The following is a 24015-nucleotide window of genomic DNA, read 5'->3' as shown; positions in this document are numbered from 1 at the left end:
TTGCCTACTCACTACCCAACAGTCCTATGCCTCCTCACCTTGGCGTTAGCCATCATCAGACTCCTCAGTGTCCTGACTGGGCTCGCTAAACCAGAAGGAAACTATTCTATGTTGTTTTTCAATCCTTCCTGCTAGATTAGATTTCCACTAGCTTAGTGAAACAAGGCAGCCCAAGAAGAAATCAGATGAGCAGTGGAAGCAGAAGGAGGAGAAACCCTTTCAGTGGCTCTTGGACTGACTTGGTTTCTGTGGAACCTCACCTTCCATCACCACATGGCCTGTATCATTCATAGGTTATGCTTTTTGCCAGGGTGTTTTTTTCTTTCTTTTAACAGCAATGACTTCTACTCTCTGAGAGGTGGGGTGGTGTTAATTGAGAAACTAATATATATCACGCATACCTACACATGTGTTTATATGAAATATCAGTCTAGATCCCAAGATTTTTCATATTAAGAGACAGCTGTACTGTTATTCCTCTTAGGAAACAGTCTTATACATAAACTTCGGACACAAGCTAAGACTACTTTTTTTAAAAAAAGCAGAATTATTAGCCCTGTATGAGAGTTGGCATGTTGGCAGGGGGAGATTGAGAGCAAAGTCTCTTATACCTTAAAATGTATATCTGTAAATATTTATAATAGTCATTATAAACAGTGTGTCTCCTGCAACTCATCCCTTCTCATGATGTTTGCTGCATCTAAGTGTGATGTGAACATTGCATCATGACACAGAACTCCCATCATCAGAATTATGAAATAGTGTATGCTTTCAGCAAGGAAAGTTTATAACAGATCATGCTTCAAAATTCATCCTAATGCTTACAATTTGGAGAACAGCATGTCCACACAGAAAGTCTTAAAATGTGAGTGTCAAAATTCACTGCTTACTTTTCCAACCATCATTTCTCATTGGCTGCTGGCTGGTTAGTGCTTTAAGCTCAACTGTTATGTCCTGCTTATGTTATTCAACCACGACTGAGTAAATTCCAGAGGAAGCTCCTGCCCTGCAATTAGTGCTTATCATCAGGGTGTATAACTCACAATGTGTTTGCTTTCTTGTTTTGCAGTTCAGTCCTTCACCTTCACCCCTGCAGGTACTGTCCATTAGTCTGTCTCTTACCTTGCCAACATGTCATTGCAAACATTAGCTAAGTGTTTATGAACATGCCAGATATGCAGAATTAAAACCAAATACAAGGAGAAATACTTCTACTGCCTATCTGTGATAAAAATGTAGCATTCATTCTCCTAGTGATTCCAGGGGAACATAAAGTCTACCACCATTAATGTCTCTGTCATTATAATTCTGCATACTTCTTACTCATCTAACTCCTCGAAATAATGCAGTTTTAAAAGTAATTTGCAGGGAAAGATGCTTGAACTAACTTAACATAAACAAACATTAGTCGCATACAACTGAATTTTGATTTTAAAACTCAAAAAATTATCTTGAACATTTTTGAAGATCTAACTGGAGAAATGGAACTTTCTTCCACTTAGCTGTTAGTTGCGTATACATTGGCCTTACCGTGAGGTGTTCAGATCTTCAAGCAATCTAGTGATTAACCTATGCACACATTGCCTTTACTGTGCTTTTGAAATTGAAGCATTTGCTTTTTTTCTGCCTACCCAATTCAAAGCGATATCCTAGTTTTCATATCTTTAATAAACATAGCATACGGTAGACCATTATCATAAGCGTGATTAAAGATATGTGAAGAATAAACGAAGTGTGGCTGAAACAGCAGGTTGCAAACAGCTTAGTCAACATATGGATAGCTTGGAAAAATAGAGCATACAATTAATAGTAATAATTAATAAAATAATTAGCTTCTGCTTTTATTTGTTCAAGTTAGGGTAAGTTGTGGCACAATGCATCCTGCCTTAAACATTTTACTTGCTTTTGAGACACAACATAGGATTTTTTCCAAAATGAAATAATGCATCTTTGCATTTGGTTCCTATGATTATGGCACTGTCAGCTGTCTGTAACTCTGGTGAGTTTTTTCCATTGCCTTTGTAGCATACATTGGCATGACACAGGGTTGTGCTGGAGCCACAGTGACTGTTCATGATTCAGTGCAGTTGGTCCACATGTGCTGGGCAACTAGAATATGTCAGAGGCACTGCCAAGAATTTGCTTTTTTAAAAATAGTTTTGACATCTCATGGACTTTATAGAGCCATAACAGCACATAGTTCTATTTCCTGGCCTATAATCGTTTCTGGAGGCACTGAGAACCTAAGCCATCCAGTAGTCAAGTTCAAAAAAAAAAAAAAATTAATTAAAAAAGTCGTTCTTATGAAAGAACGTAGTCCATGTTTTTTATCTTTATACCCAGAGTTCCCTAAGAAACATCGTTAGTTCTCTAATATTTGAATATGCCATTGGTAACATCATTTAGTCAAACATATCTATGCTTGTGGAGGTTTGATGACACTCACAGTTGTATGTTGTTCCCTTTGAAGTTATGATTCGTAAACAGTTTGGTTTCAGCTCTAAATATTTAGACAGTGTTATGCAGCTTTCAGCATCTCATCAGAGACAGCTGTCAAAGATGAATTTATCCTAATATACTCAGATTTTAGAAGGTGCACAATTTTATTCAGACATCTGCTTTAAATTCTTCCTTCAGAAACTTGCAGAATGTGCAGATTTGACTGTGTAATAAAGAGAATTGAATGTATTAGTGGAACATTCGTATACTTACTCTATTTCAGACACAAAACAAAAAACTATTTTTTCAGTTATTTCTGATGTAAATCTTTTTTTGTTTTGTTTTTCTTCAGTTGTATTTGCATATGTGTAGAACTTAAAACACTAAAAATAGTTGTTTAAAAGTCTGGATTCTGCAGTTGTATAATTACTTGCTAAAAATATTCTTTTGGGTCATTTTCAGATTATGGGTCATTCACTGGGACTATTTGTTATTCTGTTATTAGGCTCCTAAGAGGTATAATTTCTGCTGTGTGACTAAACTAGTGTAACGCTCTGTGTAGGAGAGGAGCAAACAGCAAATGTGATGCAATTTGGTAAAGATTTGTGCCAGAGAAGAATAATTGATTGAGTTAAATTCATTAAGCATTCTGTCTTTGTGAATGTTTTCATAAGCACTGATCGACTGCTCAGATGGTCACAAATAAAGTGACATTGAAAATCATACCTAAATCTTTTTACTTATTTTCAGTTGAGCTGACTCCAGGAGTTACTAAGCCACAATTCTGTACATCACTAATCCTCCACTTCCCTTTCCCCCATCATGACTCACCAGGCATTGATTCTCAGTAGTATCAGTACTACAAAAAATTATTTTCAACAATGTTTGTTAGATTACTACTGGTAAGTAGTAGTGTCATAAAGAAGTATATATTTTCGGGACCACGACATACTATCAGCAAAACCAAATCTGGCACAGAGACACTAAATATAAATGTTACCTCTTTTCAATCACCTGTTCTGCAATACAAAGGATGTATTGGTCTTAATTTTGTGAGTTCCTGTAAAAGCTGAAGTACTGCTGCACTGTTTTTTTTCTTTTTATGGTTACCCTTTACTGAGATTGCCTGGATATAAAATGTACTGTGGGTTTCTACATGATATAAGAAAAGATAGATGCTCAAAAGAGATATCTGACCACTTCTCGTATAACAGATGAACTGTTCCATTCCCGTATTGCAATGACGGAACTGAATTTGTTTATTTTGTACTGGAAGTTGAAATTCTCTTTTCACATGTTGGTATAAGGACTCATACAACAAAGGCATGGAATCCATTTGTAGAAATAAGAGAAATTTCATGTATCTGCTTATCTTTCCTGTGCCCTCAAACTCATCGTTGTGCCAGTACCCATTCACTTGAATACTCAGGTGTTTTCAAGTGTCTAGGTCATCAGTCATGCAAAGAAAGTAAACAGGTATTTTCACTTATGAGTAGATAAGCTTATTTAGTGACTAGTGCTCCTTGGGACTAAAGATTTCATGAAACTGAGTAAACAAAAACAAATTAAAAATAGACAGAGAATTATGGAATGCTACATATGTTATCCGCGGCTCCTGAAACTGTCAAATGAGGATAAATTATTTGACAGAATCATCCAAAGGTAGACAGAAGATTTGATGGAATTTTTATATGCTGATTATCTGTTCTGAGTTAATGCTTATTAAAAGAGGATTAATCTACATTCATGTTTGAGGAACAGTTTGTCAGAAAAAGGAATGAGACTTGGCTGGCAACATTAAAGTTTTCATTTGCAGTAGGAAAATGTGGCCTACTAGAGATAGGCATGCAGAAAGCTTTCTAAAGCTTTCTAAAGCTTTCTTGCCGCAGAATGTCAACTTACTATACATTTGTATTTTTCCAGTTCTAGCAGGCATGAAGATTAAGTTTAACCTTGTCAGATAATATTAGTAAATGGTTTGGGTACCTCCTTATATATTTAATAAAAAGCATATGAAAAGCTCCTTAACGTATGCTGTTCTTCATACAAATCTAGACAATATAATTTCCTTAAATATTTATGCATTTAAAATGCACTTTGGATTATATTTCTGCATTTTTACAGTCCTTGAAGTATAAGCTGGTAGGGATTCCTTCAAAATCTCCCTATGCAGAGGTTATTTTTTCATCTTCTTTTGAAAACCAATCTCATCCCTGCAGGTCTTCAGCCTTTCTAAGAACAGGTATCAGATGCAGAGTGCTGAAAGAGCTTTTTTGCTTCCTTGGTGATAAAAAGCAAGGGAGGTGGGTGGATCAGTGATAGGGACATCCTTCCCTTCCTCCTCTTACATTGCCCCTTGAAATTGCTCTGCTTCTTTTTGAAGTGGAGACAGGATGAATAAAGCCAGCTGTCTGTGCGTTTCATTTTTACAGTGACATCTACAAGCCTGCATTGCATTAAATATGCTCCTATTCAGGCGTTTAGACTTGTTTTGTAATTGCAGAAATCAAACTGCAGGTAAAAATGCTGACAAAACATACTGCAGGGAATGATAAATATAGTGCTTGTGTTGGCAGCCTGACCATATCTTCTGTTGTTAGCTGTCTTTCTTTTCACAATATTGATGGTAAAAGAAAGGCACCTTCTCTATCCAGCCTCATGTAGCCAATTTATGGATGGTATCAGGAATATAATTTTTTTCTGTAACATCCTGATGACACGTCCACACTTCAAGAGGAATTTTGGCTAGCTTAGTTGATATTCTGGAGCCTTTTCCACTAATAATAGTAACTAAAATACTTTCTCGTTTATTTTCTCATTAACATTATAGCCTTCCGTGCATTGGTAGACAGGGCAGAGGGTAAATGAAAGAACCTGTGTTCCCTCCCAGCTCCATACACATCACATAAGCCAGGCACAGTCTTCCAATGGAAAAACAATGTCACTGCAAGACAAGTTCTTTTTTTAATAAACTAAGCTGAACATTTCTTCTAAAACCAGTGTTCATATTGGGAGGGTGTACGATTATTTAGTGTAGGAAAAAAAACAGGAAACAGTTACTACCACCAGGATACACAGACAGAAGGAAAAAGAGTAAATCTGTGATACCTGTCTCTTCTCAAAAAGCTCATGTGCCACAGCCAATCTGCAGCAATTATGGCTCTAGCAAAGAGGTTTTGATGTCATATCTTCTTGACACGTTTCTCACAGCATGCCTTGGAGTTTTTTCCATACCTCACTACATGGAAAATCAAATGTGTCTGGCAAACATTGCTGCAATCTCCTACTAGCTCCCACATTTCAGCTTTGCTTTATAAAGGTACGGAAGGGATATAAATATTTTGAAGAGCACAAGTATTGATGCATAGTTAAAATCTCACAGGATCAGAGAATGGTAAAAGTTGGAAAGGATCTCTGGAGATCATCTAGTCCAACCCCCTGCTAAAGCAGGTTCACCTAGAGCACATGGCACAGGGTCACATCTAGGTGGGTTTTGAATATCTCCAGAGAAGGAGGCTCCACAACCTCCCTGGGCAGCCTGTTCCAGTGCTCTGTTACTCTTAAAGTAGTTTTTCCTCATATTTAGATGGAACTTCCCATGTTTCAGTTTGTGCCCATTGCCCCTTGTCCTGTTACTGGGCACCACTGAAAAGATTCTGGCCCCATCATCTTGACACCTGCCTTTAAGGTATTTGTAAGTATTGATAAGATCTCCCCTCAGTCTTCTCTTCTCCAGGCTAAACAGACTCAGCACTCTCAGCCTTTCTTAATAAGAGAAATGTTTCGGTCCCCTGGTTATCTTTGTGGCCCTCCACTGGACTCTCTCTAGTAGTTCCTTGTCTTTCTTGAACTGGGGGGCCCAGAACTGGACACAGTACTCCAGGTGTGGCCTCATTAAGGCAGTGTAGAGGGGGAGGATAATCTCCGTCAACCTGCTGGCCACACTCTTCCTAATGCACCCCAGGGTACCATTGGCCTTCCTGGTCACAAGGGCACATTGCTGGCTCATGGTGAGCTTCTTGTCCACCAGGACTCCCAGGTCTTTCTCTGCAGAGCTGCTTTCCAGTATGTCAACCCCCAGCCTGTACTGGTGCATGGGGTTATTCCTCCCAAGGTGCAGAACTCTACACTTGCCTTTGTTGAATTTAATTAGGTTCCTCTCCGCCCAACTCTCTAGCTTGTCCAGGTCTCGCTGAATGGCAGCACAGCCTTCTGGTGGATCAGCCACTCCTCCCAGTTTTGTGTCATTAGCAAACTTGCTGAGGGTACACTATGTCCCTTCATCGGGGTCATTGATGAATAAGTTAAACAAGACTGGACCCAGTACTGACCCCGGGGGAACACCTGTATGCGCAATACAAATGGTGACAATATTATTTTAAAATTACTTCTGGTCGACAGTAATCTAAACAAGAGCATTAATCCAAGAAGTTTTCAGAAAATATGTTTTAGTGGAATTCCCTTAAATCTGTAAACTTTATTTATAAGGGTTGTTACCAAATGCATCTTTGTTTCTCATTTTTCTTGTTTCTTGTCACCTTGACAAGTTGGAGGAACGGAGTATTAAATTTGAAGAGGAGGAGGAGAAAGGAAACAGCATCTAATGTACTTTCGACTAACATACTTTGAAACATAGCCAGGCAGTACCCACCTCTTTGCATATTCACACGATATCCACAGCACTTCAGATTATTCACTTTTAAGCAACAAGAGATACAATCATTTGACAGCCTGTTAGAAACAACGTGAATGAAAGTAGCATTGGCTCTAAAATTAATTAGCTGCAATGTTTTACCATGTCTTGTTTTTCAAAGCAGACATTTAATATTTCCCATACTTGCGTTCTGATTTTCTTTTCATTAATTCTTTTGATCACATTCTTTCAAAATGCGGCTGTTAACCATTTTGATGTGACATATGACTGCAGTGATTTTCTGATATTGATACTAGTCTGTTCTTCAGTGAAGGGTAATTAATCACCCTACCCAAGCACTACTTCAGCAGGGCTTCCAGAGGGGCCAGTTTTGTCCCCTTTGCTGAATGTAGACTGTGAAATTATCCTAGGAGTTAATAAAGTGACAAGGATTCTATAAGGTTTCAGAAGTATTTTCCCAGTGGATTTATGTCATTGATAATTTTTTTAATGATCACAACATTTATATCGGGTGTAGTAATTTTGTCTGATTAGAAAGGTGTATAATAGAAAGCCTAATCTGGAATTAGTGTAGTTTGGACTATTATTTGGAAAATCTGGCAAATACTCTGGTAGCTATAATTTAATGATGGGAATGTCTGTCTTACAGAGGTAAATAATACTTCCAAACCAAGGTCTATTTTAAATCAAACTGGCCACAGACTCTTCCATTCCTCTCTGAAATTTGAACCCTCATCTTGTCAGGGGCCTGTAAGGATGCAGGTGTCCATGACATTGATATAATTTAATAGTTTGCCTTATCTATACCTGACAATAAATAATAGGATATTGCCACTGAGAACAAAAGTAGTCTGTTGGCCTTGATTCAAAATATTTACCGGTGCTTCAAAAAAGGACCATCAAATGTTGTCAATTAGCATCTCACCAGTAATGTGGGTTTATCTATATTGCACTGAAATATAATCCTGTTAATAAGATAGATAAGGGATAGGCTGGTTTTTGTCAAACACCCGTGAATGGAGCCATAAAAACTATTGTCTCCCTCTGAACGTATCCTTGGCATCCCCTGGGGCAAGACTGGAAACACTTTTTCTTCCCAGTGATACTGGCGTGTATGCATTTATCTGTGGGTGCTGGCTCTTATACTGTACTTTTAATGGAAACGGTGCTGCTGTATGCTTATTTTCACCCCTTCAGCTCTAATAGAGCTGCCACCTCTTTTCTTGCCTTGGGAAATGGCATATTTGTGTGGTGACATTATATTACTGCATTACGACATGATGTTATTAACTCACTGGTGCAATGTCATTATGTACTGAAGCAAAAGCATGCCAAGAAAACAATTTCATCACATGGCACAGTCTTGTAACACAAAGTCACACGAAGGGGCCTGTGGTAAATTCAGGCCTTTTACCCAGGCGGCTGGTTTGCCTTGCAAGCTATGGAGCAAATTGATGTTAGTCAGTAAGATGTAGTGAAATCCTAAGCAAACTGTAACCCTAATGTGTTTGATCCTTTTCTCATATTTTTCTGTACTTTATTATGTGATGCCAAGAGGCCTCCGATCTCAGACACTGAGCAGTTTGAATTGTTATTTTTAATTATTACTAATTGATTTTTCCCTGTCTTATATGTGTGTGCATGTGTGTGTGTACGTTTGTTTGTTTTGTTTTTCCAACCAAAACACAGTCACTTTCCAAAGAGGAGATGGAGGACTAATGAGCAATGGAAGGTATGTTTCTTTGTATAAAGGTCTTTCCATCTTATTTATTTTTAAAATTAGGAATCTGAAAAATGCTATAGGTGATGCACTTGGGTAATAACCGATCATTTGGAAGATTGACAATGCTAGGAGGAGTTAAGTAGCTTACCACAAGGTTTAATGACCTATCTGTTGTGCATTTTGGAGGAATCAAGCCCAGATGTTTCATATCTCCCAGATGCCCTGAAAGAAATGAGTAGTAAATATCACAAGGAATGTGTTCATTTGTTGTCGGGATGTTTATTGCATTAATTAGACATTAGCAAATGAAGTTGCTGTTGTTTAAGACTCCTTATTGGCTCCCTCTAAATTGCTGTGAGTGAACAATTACACTTGATCGATCACGAAATAAATGATTCATGGATGATGAATAGGCTGTAGATTGATAGGACTGGATTCCACAACTTTGGCTACTCAATTGAAATTGATAAAAGCTGATAACGGGCCCATATATCCTCATCTATTTTCCCTTTGCCAATATGGAGATTGTAATTAGGCCCTGGTAATAACTTCCAATCTCCCGTTTAATCAATATTTTAGCAAAAAGAGATTAGGGCTAATGAGAGCAAGTAGATGTGGCAAGAAAGCGGCTGGGTCTTGTTATTGCCGTTTCCATAGAAACTGATGTTACTCTTAGGGATTGTGCCAGGCGGGGGTCTATAACGTACAATGATCAGAGATGTTGCTCCAACTTTATGAGTGCATTAATAATCTAGAAAAGCTGCAGAACTGTGGATGGTTTTTCATTTTAGTTTGGGGGAAAGAGGGGTCTGCAGGAAATTATTTGTTTTCCCTGTTAAATAAAAATACAAGCAATCCACCTGCCTTGCTAAATTTCTGGCTGTTTATCCTGGGGTGAGAGAGACACAGTGCCTTGTGGCCCAAGTATACCTTCTCTTTCAACATAGTCGCTGTTTAATACTGCTCTCAAAGCTGGGAATTACAGGGATATAAAAGCCGTGCAGTAGCGGCAGATAAAGATAGCTGTGGACTTTCCATTAATCCTACTCAAACCTGTTTACCTCTAAGCCATCCAAGAGTGCTCAAAGAAAGAGTTACCAGCCTGTAGAAGACAGGCGTGCATTTGGGATGCAAGGGAAGGAAGAAATAGTAGCCCAAAGTCCTGGAAATGGCTGATATGGAGCAATCAGTTTGAGTGATGGCTCCCTTGAGGTAGTAATTTATCATGCAGCCCTGGTGTAGGATCCCGTGATGGTGCTGCATAGCCCATGTTTCACACAGAGAATGGAGTTCATTTGGATTCTGGAAGAATCACGACGGATTCCCACTACTGACAAAGTTGATTTGTGTATATCCTTAATTAACTGCTCAAGGTCTTTAAATCATCAAAGGCTACACAATTTTAATTTGAAATAAATTAAAGTCTCCCAAACTGTTTGTTACCTACAATGTTAGGAGGACAGTGATATGGTCTCTTTAATCACTAGTTGTCTCACAGATATTTTAATTTTGTAAAAATATATATATATATTTCTGTGTATATCTTTTTTTCTTATTCTGCTTCAGTCGACCAGGTCTGTTGAATGCAAGTGACCCCAGTTATCCTTGGCTTGCAGACTCTTGGCCTGCCACAAGTCTGCCGGTAAATAGTGGCACTAGTGGACCCAATGACCTTGGCAATTTTAGTCGTGGAGGTAGGTTTCATTTTATTAAGTCACAGTATAGTATACAACAGACTTCTGTTAGTTAACATCTGTGATAAACACTGTGTAGTATTTCTATCATTATGGTTCTTTCTATGTTTGACTCAAGATTTGATTTAAAATTGACTTTAAAATATTCATTTTGCTTTGTCTCTTTCTACTTCTTTAAAATGTAGGTCTAGTTTGTAATTTACCCCACAGCGATAAGACAAGGTCTGCTTATCTTCTCAAGAGAAATGTATTTGCTGCTCAGACTCATTCCCTTTTGTGTAGAGATGAGCAATCTGCTGAGCAAGGCAATGTAGCCAGGGATAGAGCATGTCCATAAGAGCAGAGAACTCGGGAAAGATGTTCCCTCAGCAGAAGGACAGAAGAACATTGTTTCTGTCACCTTACCCATGGCCTTCCTGCTGAGGGACTACTCTCAGTTTCAACCACAATCCATGAAGAAGGCCTCAAAGGTCTTCAGAAACTTTCCTTCGTGTTGGAGGAAAGAATACATAAAGGGGAACTATGTAGATTTTTTAGGGTTTTATTTCCATTTTGAATTGAGGGAGGCCCTTCGAGGAGATGAAGTGATGATTTATAATTATGGTGATGGATCTTTAGAAGGGTTATTTTCTTTGAAACATTTTACTTAAATGGGAGTTTCAAGATGTATGATTGGGATTTTTAAAAATTGTAGTATTATTCACATCTCTGTTACTTCCTTGGTTTCTGTGGTAACGCTGCTAGTTCTGCATAGTGGTGTTCAGAACAAGACTGCCTAACATAAATGAGTATATAAATATTTTTAAGACATAAATAAGAAACAAAAATCAAGACAACTTTATATATCAAAAATACATTAAAATGTAAAAAATCTATAAAACCATCAAACTGATAAATGTGAAAATAATTCAGTTTTGAAGTGTACCAGAATCTGCTTCTGAAAACCATCCCTCACATCAGTTATATGTTCCCAAGCAAAATTTCTTGCCTGTGATTTGACTACTGTGACTTCAAATTACAACAAAACCCTCTAGATTTATTTCCATATAAAATGTTGTAAAGCTTTTGTCTTACAAAATATTATAAAGTAAGCAAACTTTGATAATATTTAGAAGACAACTGAATATATGGCAGCTTCTTTGTTGTGAATATCTTGAAAATAAAACCCTTCAGTACTTTTCCATCTTTCCATAAGCTCACATAATACAGAAAAACTACCATTTTCTTTTAGCATTTGGCTCTATATGACTGAAATTGGAAGCATGTTTTAAATCTTTTGGTTTCAATGTGCATTAGGCATAGGTCCAAATCTGTCCAAGAGATGCAACAATTATATTTGGAATTCAGCAGCTTAATTCCACCCATGATCCTTACAGCTGAGCTCACACTTTTATTCTGGCTGGTTTGGGACCACTTATCCCTATCTGTTTCGGCACTTAAGTTTGGATGCTTTTGCATTAAAGATGGATTAGGAGTTGAATGTCTTTTAACATGGATTAACTGTATAGATAGAAGCTGGGCCTCTCTTACTGGTTAAAAGGTCTGTGAAAATATAAAAAAAGGTCTGTAAGAATTTTGAAAACAGTACAGTGGCAATCAGTCACTCTGGAAACTCATAAGCTGAGGCAGGCAGTCCTAACATTGCCTTTAAGAGTGAAATCCATCTTATGTCCTAGATAGGCATTTGGAAGCAAGGCTGTGAGTGGGAAGCACAGGTTAGGTTTGGAGTCGTGTAAGGCCACAAAATGGTACTGCGTCTCCAGAGGCAGCAGAACTTCCCTCAGGAAGTACTTCAGCACTATTTTATTTATCTCGAGTTACAAAACAAGTTTGATTTTGGAGAGTTTTGGGGAAGTGTCCAGTGGGAAATGTGTGTTCATCTTTGGTCTGAAACATACAGTGTGGTTTTTTTTGCTATGACGACTTGGTAGGAAAATCACACTTGATTTTTACTAGGTGATTATGGCACTTTGTAAAATGGCACTTTAATAGCTCTTTGAGTGCTTAGTGTGTACTTCTCATTGAAGGTCAAAAAAGTAAGCCATGGTTATACTGAAAATTCCCAGAATGTCTGGAGAACTTCAGCTTATTAGTTAGAATGACTGAAAATTCTTGGCTGGTGGGAAGCTATGCAACTTTCCTTTCAAGTGTGTGCAAATGTATAGTTCTCCATTTTAAAATGACCGTATAGAGATGATACCTCTTCAGTTGCCAGAAACACGCCCTAAAAGATATATGTACATCTGGGTACTTGAGAGATGAGCATTTTGCTAGTTTTTACTTCAGTGATTCTGCAAATCCAACACAGACAGGTTGACCTGGACTTACTTCATTTTATACATCAACAACAGAATTTATTTACTAAACTTCAATCCATTATACTTTGATGAAACCAATTGTGGAAAGGAAAAATGTTCATATTGTGGATGAAATGCAAGAAAGACATGACTCCACTTGTCTCTCACATCTCGTGCTGTATTTGCACATAGATGCTTTTATGATTGTGTACTGCCCCTAGAAAGCACATTGGATATGTGCAGATACATAGTAATAACCTGATTTTGAAATAAGACCTGTAGTTTGCATTAATTGTAATTTTTTTGCACTTACAATTTATCTGCAGATATAAGTTAATACAATTAAGGCATTTTAAATACTTGATTGTGCCTATTTCCCTGTTGTTGTTGTCTGCAAAAACAGATCATACTGATACACCCAAATTTAATCTCTGTTTCTGCAGTCTCTCTACTGAGCACTTGTTATTGCCATATTTATTGTTAATATTATGTTGTTGACCTGAGACTGCAGATGTTATTAGGGTCCATATTAAAATGTTCACTTTTGCATACATGAGTGCAGTAGAAAATAGTTCTGTGGTCTAAATGTTCATCCCAAGGAAAAAAAAAAAAAAAAGCAAAACAGTGGGAGGAGCCCATGGTATCATATCTCATTGCTGGAGAAGTCTTGAGACAGTGAAAGAACAATTGTATTCCCTGAGGTTGCACAAAACCCGTGTCTGAGTCTGGAACTGAGCCTAAACCCTTGTCTAGGTGGAATAATCATCTTTTCTCTTTGGGGCTTAAGGTATGTAAAAATGTCAGTAATACCTAGAATGGGATCTGAACATCCTCACTATAGGAGTATGCATTATCTCAAATACAATCTAACAGCTGGAATCCACATCTACCATCCGGCTATATAAAGCAAATGACATATAAATGATGCATTTTTCTAACCGATAAATTCCAGAATGGCTTCAACTTTTCAGAGTCTAAATAAATTGTAAAAATAGAGCCATTTGATATATTGACCTCTGAGAGAGCAGGAAGAGGGTCTTCTGCTGGGCTGTAGTTCTCCTTGGGATATCATGCCAGTCATCATTAGATTCTTCACACTTCAGTAGCCTCAGCTTCTAAATCTAGTATTCCACCAGCAAAGGCCACTACAATGTTTAGTAAGGAGAGAGATTGCCAATCTAACTGATTAAAGGTACAAATTGCAGTGTGTGATAGGATTCAGAAGATGTAGAAAAGTCAACAGATATTTAGTTAAATATGCTGTACTGTTTCCAGGTAGATGTACTGTTGTATTTGAACAAGTTGTTTGCCATTATCAACACTGCTTTGATCTTTTAAGAGACTGGTCACTTAAATCTCTTCAGAATAACAGATTTTCTTTCACATACCAGGAACAACTTGGTTTTGTCAGGTTTTTTCTTTTGTTGAAAAGGAGAAATGTACTAGCTAATGTCAAAAAGAAAATTCCATAAGCTAATGCATAAAACTTCAAGGAAATCAAGGTGATGCCCTTAAAAAATTACTTGGAGAGCTTTGGCATCCATTTAAGAGTTTTGCTACATATTTGCTGGGAAAGTTTCCTCTGTGGTTTGTAGATTCACTCCTTTCATCATTTCCCTGAAGCCCAGACAGTTTCATTGGTTCTGACACAGAGTGAGCAATTGAAAACATTCTTCAGTAGAGAAATATTCCAAACTTCACTTTCACAGTTGAAGGCATGGAAAAAAAAAAAAAGATGGTTTTAGGCAGTGAGACGTGAAGGACAAGTGGTAGGCCTGTCACAGATGCTGATAGCTTGGCGATGGTTGTACATCATCTTCCCTTCATTGGCTCATGGACCTGTCTCAGCTGAAATGCAAACGTGCAAAATGACACATTTATTTTTCATTTTAAACCTTGATACTTTTAGGCTTCCTGTGCATCAATGATTTGTTTCATTCTCCTATGTTCACCGCAGATGTGCTGCCACCAGTGCCAGGACAAGGAGATAAAACCGCTACTATGCTTTCTGATGGAGCCATTTACAGCAGCATTGACTTCACCACGAAAACTAGTTACAACAGTTCCAGCCAAATAACGCAAGCTACACCATATGCCACCACCCAAATACTGCATTCCAACAGCATCCACGAGTTGGCTGTTGACTTACCTGATCCTCAGTGGAAAAGCTCAATTCAGCAAAAAAATGACCTGATGGGATTTGGTTACTCTCTCCCAGACCAAGGCAAAGGCAATAATGGTAATTGCAGCTCTTATTTTCCAGAGCCCTTGGCTTTATATGGTATCATCTATGCATGAAGTAGAAAAATCTTTTTAGTATGTGAAACACTGTTCTTATTTACTGTAATTAATGCGTATGTACCTTGCATGCGTGCTGAACCTCACACAGTCACAAAATGTATTGTTCTGGGCTTTTAATCCTCTTTGTCCTGCGCTCACCACCAAGCCACCTGCCTTCCATTAGGCTAGGATAGGTATACATTTAAAAAAAAAAAATTAAAACTTGCTGCCCCACCACATCTGCCATTGACTTGCTAACTGCATGTGTTGCATGTGCTTGTGCTGTCAACTAATCACACGATGCCACTGTGACCTTTGCCCTTTAACCCTTAGCCTTGCTTTACATCCCTGACTACCGCGTGGCTGAGGGATTGGCTAATAGATTGCCACACAACCAGTCACAGGATTTCAGCACCACCAGCTCCCACAACAGCTCCGAAAGGAGTGGCAGCCTCTCAGGTTGGTTCCACCGCTGTGGGTGGGTGAGGGACGGAGGGGTGTTGGTGAGCAGCTCGCCAGGGAGGCAGAAAACCTCCCAGGTGCACTTTGTGGATAGCTATGAGAGTGCCTGCCCACTGGGACGTCAGCAAACAGCATCACGTTGGCCTCTACTAAAAAAAAAATGCCTTTTGCAAAAAATATTTGGAGATAATTGGAGAATCCTCCCAACCAGCACTTGTCGGCGCATTTGCAAACTTTGCCTTGTCACATCGTTTCCTTGACAGCATAGTTCGTAGAGCAAATATATTTCCGCATCAGTCCTCAGTTTATAGGCCTCCCCACACTGAACTTCATGAGGAGATTAATGTTTTTGTTGAGCTGTTAACAGATTCCCCACTCCCACGAGCTGTTTCTAAATGCTGTTTTTCAGTGAAGCACATCAGAAATAAATGTAGGGCCCTGCGAGATGACTGGGGTTTCAAAAATTGTGCCAAGTCTGCATACAAACAGAATGTAAATTTTATGTGTATGCTGCATGTTATATTGGAAACATGACGCACTTTCATTGGATGAAAATATTTGTAGTACATGTGGTTGTGTATTATATTTAAACACACCTTTTTCTTGATTTCTTTCTTTATTTGTCACTTATGTTATGTATAACCATGTCTTTCTTTTTTCAAGATAAAAACTGAAAAGCCAGCAATTAAGATGAAAGTCTGCTATTTCACTTAACTGAAATATGAGAGAGTTAAGGGACTTCAATTTCAAATTCATGCAATATCTGTAGTCTTTTGAATTTCCACTATAAGTTGGAGCAATCGTAACAGTAACAGATCAACCCTAGAAATGGCTTCTTTATGTCAATGTAAATGACTATTCAAATTGAATGTTGAGATTAGAAGCCTGTAATCATTGGCCCATAACTCAAATAGCCAAATGTGTTTGCAAGTCTTGTGTTCTCATGGGGAGTATTAGTTGTTTTGAGTGAGATAGAAAAATAGGCTTATGGCATTGACAGAGAGGTGTCTGGGAGCTAAGTTCATATGATATTTCAAGAAAGGTTCTTGTTCCTTATATGTGAGCTGCATTAGCAAGTAGCTTAAGAAATCGGCTTGCTCTTCCAACTGCATGAAAATGCAGAAATTGATATGGTGAGGTACATATGTGCCAGTTATCAGAGGGCAGTATCACACTTTAGATGTGTTGACAGCTACAGCTGCCTGAGAACTTTCTGAGAATTTTCTGAGTTTTAATTAAAATTTCTGACGACACGCAGAAACTTCAAGTTAGCCAGTCTTTCTATGGCAAGGGCACTCCTGTTGTGATCAAAGCAGCTCGCACCTGGATGCCCCAATGCTCAGATGAGAGTCAGAATATTGGACTGCAGAGTCAGTATTTTACTCTCTCTTGCCCACTAATTATGTCTTTAATTCAGGCTAATTATGTCTGTAATACATGAGAAACTGGGGGAGACCTTCAAATAATCCAGTAATTAGAGCATCACTGGAGTCAGAGACCAGCTTTGATTGCCTGGTCCCCATCAGGGTGAGCAGGGACTTGTTCTCCCACTTCCTTGGTTAGTACTTTAAGTGCTACTTATTATTCTGACTAAGTTTCTGTCTCTCTGGAATATCATGAGAAATCCTTTCCCACTGTGGAATGGTAAATAGCTAAAAACTCAACTGCTTTGTGAGGCAGGGTAATTTTGTAGCTGTACTTTGCACAGCTCCCAGCTTATGTCAGTGCTATGATCATCAGCCCAACTGGCAAATTCTTTTTCCAAGACCCAATTCATCTAGAGATTTAAACAATATAATCGAATTTCAGTGTGAGGAGACATTGAAACATCAAGCATGATTGCTACAGGGAAACAAGACTGCTGTGCCACAGTTTTCAAACACACATCAGGCATTATGTATTAGGTGTCTGTTCCACTAATCTGGCAGTGGAGTAACTCTGCCCATGGGGACAGAAGAGAAATGTCCTGCCCAACTGTACGGTGTAGGCTGCTTTCCCTACCAGTAATGACCGCGGAGTTCCTTTCTTTTATTTCTTCGTCTGAACAGTACATCATTTCTCAACTTTAGTCTTTCCAGTACCTCCGTTATCTTGTCTCCAAAACCCCCTAAAACCAATTGACTCCATACTAGCACCCCACACATTCAACCTCTATTTTACCAGTTTCCTAAGCTTACCAAGATGCTACACTTCCAAAATCTCCCTCTCCACCTCATCTAATCTCTAAACTGAAGTTCTTCTCTGTATTTCTCTTCTCTGAGTACTCCCAGTTTAAATCCCTCTGCAACTCTTTCTCTCTCTCTCTCTCTCTCTCATGCATGTGCTTTCCTCCCAAAGTAGTCCCTACTGCCTTAGCTCTTGTTGGTTTCTACTCCTGCTGACTTTTCAAAACTTACCCCATGTTGCACAAATTAAAATTAACGTACTTCCTTTGTACTGTTCTGTGACCCTATTTCTAACTCAACTTTCCTCCATACCTGTGCTTTGAAAACTTCATTTTCCTTCCAGAAGTTTCATGTATTTGTTCCTCCCTTGCCCCCATCACTGGCGCTTCTTTTCTGTTGATCAAAATGTTCTTTCCCTTTTCAAGAAAGCCTCCCTCTCTGCCAGGCTACAAAAGGAGGGAAGAGCCTGTCTTGCATCCTAATAGATGGAGTATCAGCTCAGTTTGCACATAGTGAATGATGGGATCTTGGCTGAGCTTACTAGAAATACTCCAAGACAAAGAAGGAAGAGCTCTGGTCTGGAATTGAGTAGTGGAAAGCACTTTGAGTAGTGGAAAGGCTTTGCAAACAAAGTCTTGTTTGCAACACGCTGCCAGCCAGGCTGATTAGAAACCTTGCCGGACTTGTTGCCTGTGCCTAGCAGCCACAACAGAAGGTGAAAAGAGAAGTCTTGGCTACTTCTGAACCACAGAATCACCTTGTTTCTTCCCTCTCTATTCCTTCCTTTTTTGGTCCAGCTGACATTTGGAGGTAACAGAAGAAAGCCACTGTCTCTCAGATGAACAGTCCCATGACAAGTACTTGTCTCTATTGCTAGAATAGCAACTCCTTCTGGATGTCTCTATGCCTAAAGCTAGAGCGATGGCAAAGAGGGTGATGCCTGCCAGTGCACACCCTGTCGCTGTGCCTTGCAAGTCAGTTGTGGCTTTTTTGATTCATTACTGTTAAGAACTTTGTACCTGGTTTTTTTTGGCTGATCCTTATGAATCAGCAAGAGACATCAGCGAGTAAGATGGATTAGACTGTGCTTTCTGCAACAGGTGAGAGATGAGTGACTGCCATCTGGGTACCCCACTGAAAAAGCAATAACAAACCATTCTTCCACCCAACAATCCAGAGAGTTTGAAAGCTACAACAAAATGGCAATAAATAGATGGGTCTCCAAGCAGTCAAGGGATTTGAAATCTTGTGCCATTCTTCCTTTTAATGAATTCCCGACAAGAGAAATGGGTCAGGGCAAAATAAAAGAAGCGAAAAAAATGGGAAGAGAACTTTTTCTCTGAGGTCACTTTCCCACAAATGGAAGTGTCTCAACTGGAGAACTGGGTACAAGGACAATAAGAGAAGAGGACTTAAGCAAAATGCATTGCTCACCTCATTTCTACTAGCCTCCTCCATTAGAGTTGTACATCAGAAATAGAACCTCTTCTCTATCATGGCACAAGATATTTAAATCCTGTGAAACAGACAGTCCTAACACATTGCAGATGACTTCCTGATGTTTTAAAAAATAGAACTTAGTAATTTCCTATCAGCAAAACCTTGTTTCTTTTTGTTTTGACAACTTACACTTATCATTCTGGCTGAAAGATATTGAGTCTAATGACAATTTTTTTAGATTGTGTCCTTAACCTCTGTGTTTTCCACAGAAAGAGATTATGCAAAACATAATCACATTGGATAAGCACACTGCATTCTGACATTTGAAATAATTTGTTATGGTCTATTATATTTTTATCTAACAGTGAATTCAAGAAGTCATAAGGCAGACATGAATAAATCAGTAAATATATTTCTGATACAGCAAAACATGCCTTTCCTTGGTTGTGCATTACTGTGGTGCAAATGTATAGAGTTTTAAAAAGAAGCAGAATGTTTTTCCATTCCATTCTGTGATTATCTATAACATTGTAACAGCATTAGCACATTGATTCTGGTTCTGCGGAGATAAAAATACATCATCTTTTTTGGGGCATGTTATCTGGAATCAGAATTCTTTCAAAGAAATGTAAATAGCTAGCTTTTTTTCCCACATTATATCGCTAACATTTTATTTTTCTTTTTGGATTTGCAGGTGGCAAAGGAGGGAAAAAGAAGAAAAACAAAAATACTGCCAAGCCCCAGAAAAATAATGGTTCAAACTGGGCAAGTGTTCCCCTCCCACCCCCTCCCGTGCAGCCACTTCCAGGCACAGAGCTGGAACACTACGGGGTGGATCAGCAAGAAGCAGGGTAATTTTTTTCTTTTTCTTTTGAAGAAAAATCTGTGGTTTGCAGAGATGAGGCTTTTCTTTTTCATTTTGCTAAGTGACAATATTATTCTGTTTTGTTTAAAAAAAGAAAAGAGAGCGCACCTTATCCTATAGGCTTATTCAAGGCTATGGAGGAGGAATGTTTGAATAGCTTCTCTTGATAGTGACTGAAGATGGAAATAAAAGTGACCTTGCTTCATCATCATGTAGAGCTTCTCTGCTTACTCATGCTGAGAAGTATCTCACTTCACATGTAGCTTAATTGAATTCTGTTGGGACTGCTTGCAGATGATGGGACTCAGAGTGAGTAAGGATAACATAATCTGACTCCTTGTATTTTTTTGCTGCTTTAGTGTTTAAAAATATTAGAGCCAACAGAACAAAAAAGCCTACACTAAATTGGATTACTTTTAGAAGATCAACCAGTGAATAATAATCTTCTCATCAGCTTTTAGAAGAAATTTCACAGTTGAGGAAAGCATGCTATTTATAGACCTTTTTTAATTATTGTTTAAACAACTCTTGGGTTTCTGGAATATTACACTTGTTTTTGGGTAGCTTAAACTTGTTCTCAAGGACACAAAATCACAGAAAAAGCACTAAATGAGAGGAAAGAGACATTACCAGCACAGAACAGTTATGGAATGCCTTTTATAAAGTGAAATTATATGAAATACTAGGTTATCAAACTCTGGAGGAAAATTAGAGTACATATAGAAAAATAGTTTACTGTGGTCAGCTCTATTGGAGACTTTTAGAATCATTGTTCTGTTAGAGACAAATTTCTGCCTGTTTAAATACATGGATTAATCAATATTTCCTAAGGATGAAACATATGTCTTAAAAATCATTGTAATAGCTTTAGTGAATAAAAATATTTCAAGTGTTATCTCTTTTATAAGCATGTCAATACTTTTATAATGAAAATTAAAAGAATTAAATATTAAATATTAATATTTGAGTTTATACCAAGTGCTTCAACTCTTAAAATGAATAATAACTAACTGTGTAAGTCAGTGGAGTTCCTTTTAAAATGAAAGTCCATTCAGGCTGTATTAGAGTCAGAATTTCAAAGCAAATATAAGGGAAAATTAACAACCTTACTGATTGTAAGTGTTGAAATCTCAAGGCGAAAAGTGCATATAATTATTATGTTCTGTATTGTGTTCTGAAAAGCCAAAATAAATTTGAGATGGTTTCACCATATAATATTTGTCTTTATCAGTTTATATCCTTAAAACACATGTGCAGCCATTTCACTAGAATAATTATGCTGTAGAAGGCAAACAATTTGGATTTCTTTTCAGGACAATGAAATAGCATGAAAGGTAAATGGAAATACCTTCTAGAGAAATCCCTTGTGACACAAGGCTTGACTCCTCAGTTGCATAAGTATCTGTTATTTAGCTGGAAAGAATGATGTTGGTCACCAAGACAACACTGGTTATTTAAGGATAAGGTAATCACCAGCCTTACAGGTTCCCAACAATTCAGACTTAGTTTTTCCTCTGATTATCTTTTGAATTACCCTCCTCTGATTTTGTAATATCACATTAATAGTGGTCATAACATGACATTCTAATGTGTATTTTACCAAACACACAATTGAAAATTAGACTTACAGTGTCAGTCTTGAGCTACAGTAATTTACAATCAACTTCGCTGAACCCAATGAATCTGCAATGCCCATACTTCATGAGGATGTATCCAATTCTAATGGTAGTTCTGTATTCAGGGGTTGATCTTGTTTCCATGGTTTTCAACATGCTAAAATGGAATGAATCATAGAATGCATTCCTTATGTTGCTTTTAACATTGACGTATTGGGTAAAAAAAAAAGCAAGCAATTTTTTTAAACTGTTTTGTTTTTCTTGATTTGCTTTGATGTATACTATGTATGACAACTTCAATGTGATTTAATTTTAGAATGCAGATGTAATTATATTGTGAATTACAATTGGAAAACAAACTTCCATTCAGAAAACCTGAAGACTTTAATAAAGTCCTCACAATGTGATATGAAAGATGAATGTTTAGAGCAATAAAAGAAGGAAGCTGGCATCTAAACAGAGACTTATTTTTCTGTGCATGTCTTCCTGTAACTCTTGAATTCAAGTTTGAGTTTCATTGGCATAAGTATCCCAAATAACGTAAACAATTTTGACACCTTATTTTGCTTACCAGACATTAACACTAGTGGCCTACTGACTTATAAATTGTAAAAGAAAATCCACCATAGCAGCAAGTGAAAAAAAAAAGTCACCTAAATTAATCATAGGTATACACTCTTAGATCTCTCTATACCATCTTCTGCCCAGAAGAACTGAGGTTTGCATTCACGTCCAGTTTTCCATGAACTGCAACACACACAAAGAAAGATGAACACATTAATCCAAGCAGCCATTTTATATAATGTGGTAGCTTTTAGGATGTCCTAAATTCCTATTTAATCTGTGCAGAAAGTCTGTTTATAGTGTTGTTTCCCTAGCAAGCTCTTTCCTGTGAAACTTTCCCCTTTTTTTGTGGTTTTCTACAAACTCTGTGCTTGTTCCTTGTTGCCTTCCTTAATTTTCTCTTGTGTGTACCGCAGCCTTTGAAGCTTCTCTTTTCCTGTGGTAGCTCTCAATCAAGCATGTTCCCTTTCCTTCCCTTTTCAGAGAAGTTGTTTTTGCTTGGTTTTATATAATAAACTTGACAGTAAGGAAATGCTTATTACTTATTCATTATCATCTACTTACATTTTTTGACCAATAATATGCATGATCTTGGTTATTTTTATTTCTTACTATTGATTACATCATAAAATGGAATATTAGCTGCTGGTTGATAGTCATTTTCTGTCTTTAGAAAAAGAAAAGAAGATAATACCTTTTACATTAAAAAATCCTTTCTGGCAAAGCTTGGAGAGGGAGGCTTGCTTTGTTGCAACAATGTGTGTAATGAAACAGATTTGTTATCTAATGTGCCCCTTATCTATCACCTCTATTTTTTATTTTGAAGAAAAAAACCTATCAATCAATGTAATTATGAATGAAGCTTTTTAATAGCAAAATATTACTATAGAATAAAAGTGCTGAGAAAAGAATAAAAATTATTAGAAACATAGAGAGTCATGTTTGCTAACCAGAACTTATTTAGGGACTTAATTGTCATGAAATTACAATCAGAGGTCCCTAGTGAAGTTAAGGTGCTTAGATTTCAAGAAGTACTTGAAAAAGGTTGCATGCATTTTCACCAAGTTGTATTTACTCAGAGAACCACAAAGAACATGGATGTGATCAATATCGCTATGCTGGTTCCAGAAGTTTCAATAACTGTATCATTTATACAAGGTGTAGTTACTATGTAGTCTGTTAGGTTTGCTAGCTTTTTCTTGCAGCTTTTTTTTTTTTTTTTGGTAAAACTCACGTTAGAACTAGTGGCTTTTCAGACATCTTACATTACGAAGACAAAGGTTCTTGTACCTGAAATCTTGAATCTCAATGTCCTGAATTTCAGGCTTAGGCACCTTTCCATTTCAAACAAAATCAAGGTAAAGATATGGTACTTGTGCAGAATCTTTTTACTAAGAAGTCTTTTTACTAAGAAATCTTTTTACTATCAAGCTGAACATTTGGGGATTTGAAGCAAGTCAGGTCAAAAGGTGAGCACATCCAAAGCTCATTTATGCATTACTGAAAAGTCGCTAAGGAGTGTCTTTCTGCCCTGTCCCTTTTAAAGAAGAAGCCATTATACCAAAGCATGAGGTTGAGAGAGTAAAATAAGTGATAGAGCTGTTGCACTGTACATTTTTAGCACCATGAGTTAGGATGGTCCCTTCACCCTTGGGTGTCAATGACATGAGCGAATATTGCAAGTAAAGACAAATTGGAGCTAGTCATATCTTAATTGTCTCCTAAGGAACTGAAAATGTATCATATAACATTTTCTTAAATCTCTCTGTCATGAAAATGGTAATATTCACTCAAAAGCTCCTAAATGCCAAGTGTT

At 37.7% G+C, this 24015-nt stretch overlaps 1 protein-coding gene across 1 annotated transcript in view; it reads left to right on the top strand.

Moving 5' to 3' along the window:
• Nucleotides 1–24015, top strand: part of ROBO2 (roundabout guidance receptor 2) — a 423078-nt gene that overhangs the window by 366096 nt on the left and 32967 nt on the right. The window contains exons 19-24 of the mRNA XM_068421342.1: nucleotides 1070–1096; nucleotides 8783–8825; nucleotides 10383–10510; nucleotides 14765–15046; nucleotides 15421–15546; nucleotides 19849–20005. Coding sequence (XP_068277443.1) covers nucleotides 1070–1096; nucleotides 8783–8825; nucleotides 10383–10510; nucleotides 14765–15046; nucleotides 15421–15546; nucleotides 19849–20005 — 763 coding nt within the window. The remainder of the gene's footprint in view (nucleotides 1–1069; nucleotides 1097–8782; nucleotides 8826–10382; nucleotides 10511–14764; nucleotides 15047–15420; nucleotides 15547–19848; nucleotides 20006–24015) is intronic.

This window comes from Nyctibius grandis, chromosome 2, assembly GCF_013368605.1.
Source record: "Nyctibius grandis isolate bNycGra1 chromosome 2, bNycGra1.pri, whole genome shotgun sequence".
Taxonomy (NCBI): Eukaryota; Metazoa; Chordata; class Aves; order Nyctibiiformes; family Nyctibiidae; genus Nyctibius; species Nyctibius grandis.
This window is presented reverse-complemented; position numbering and strand designations above follow the sequence as displayed.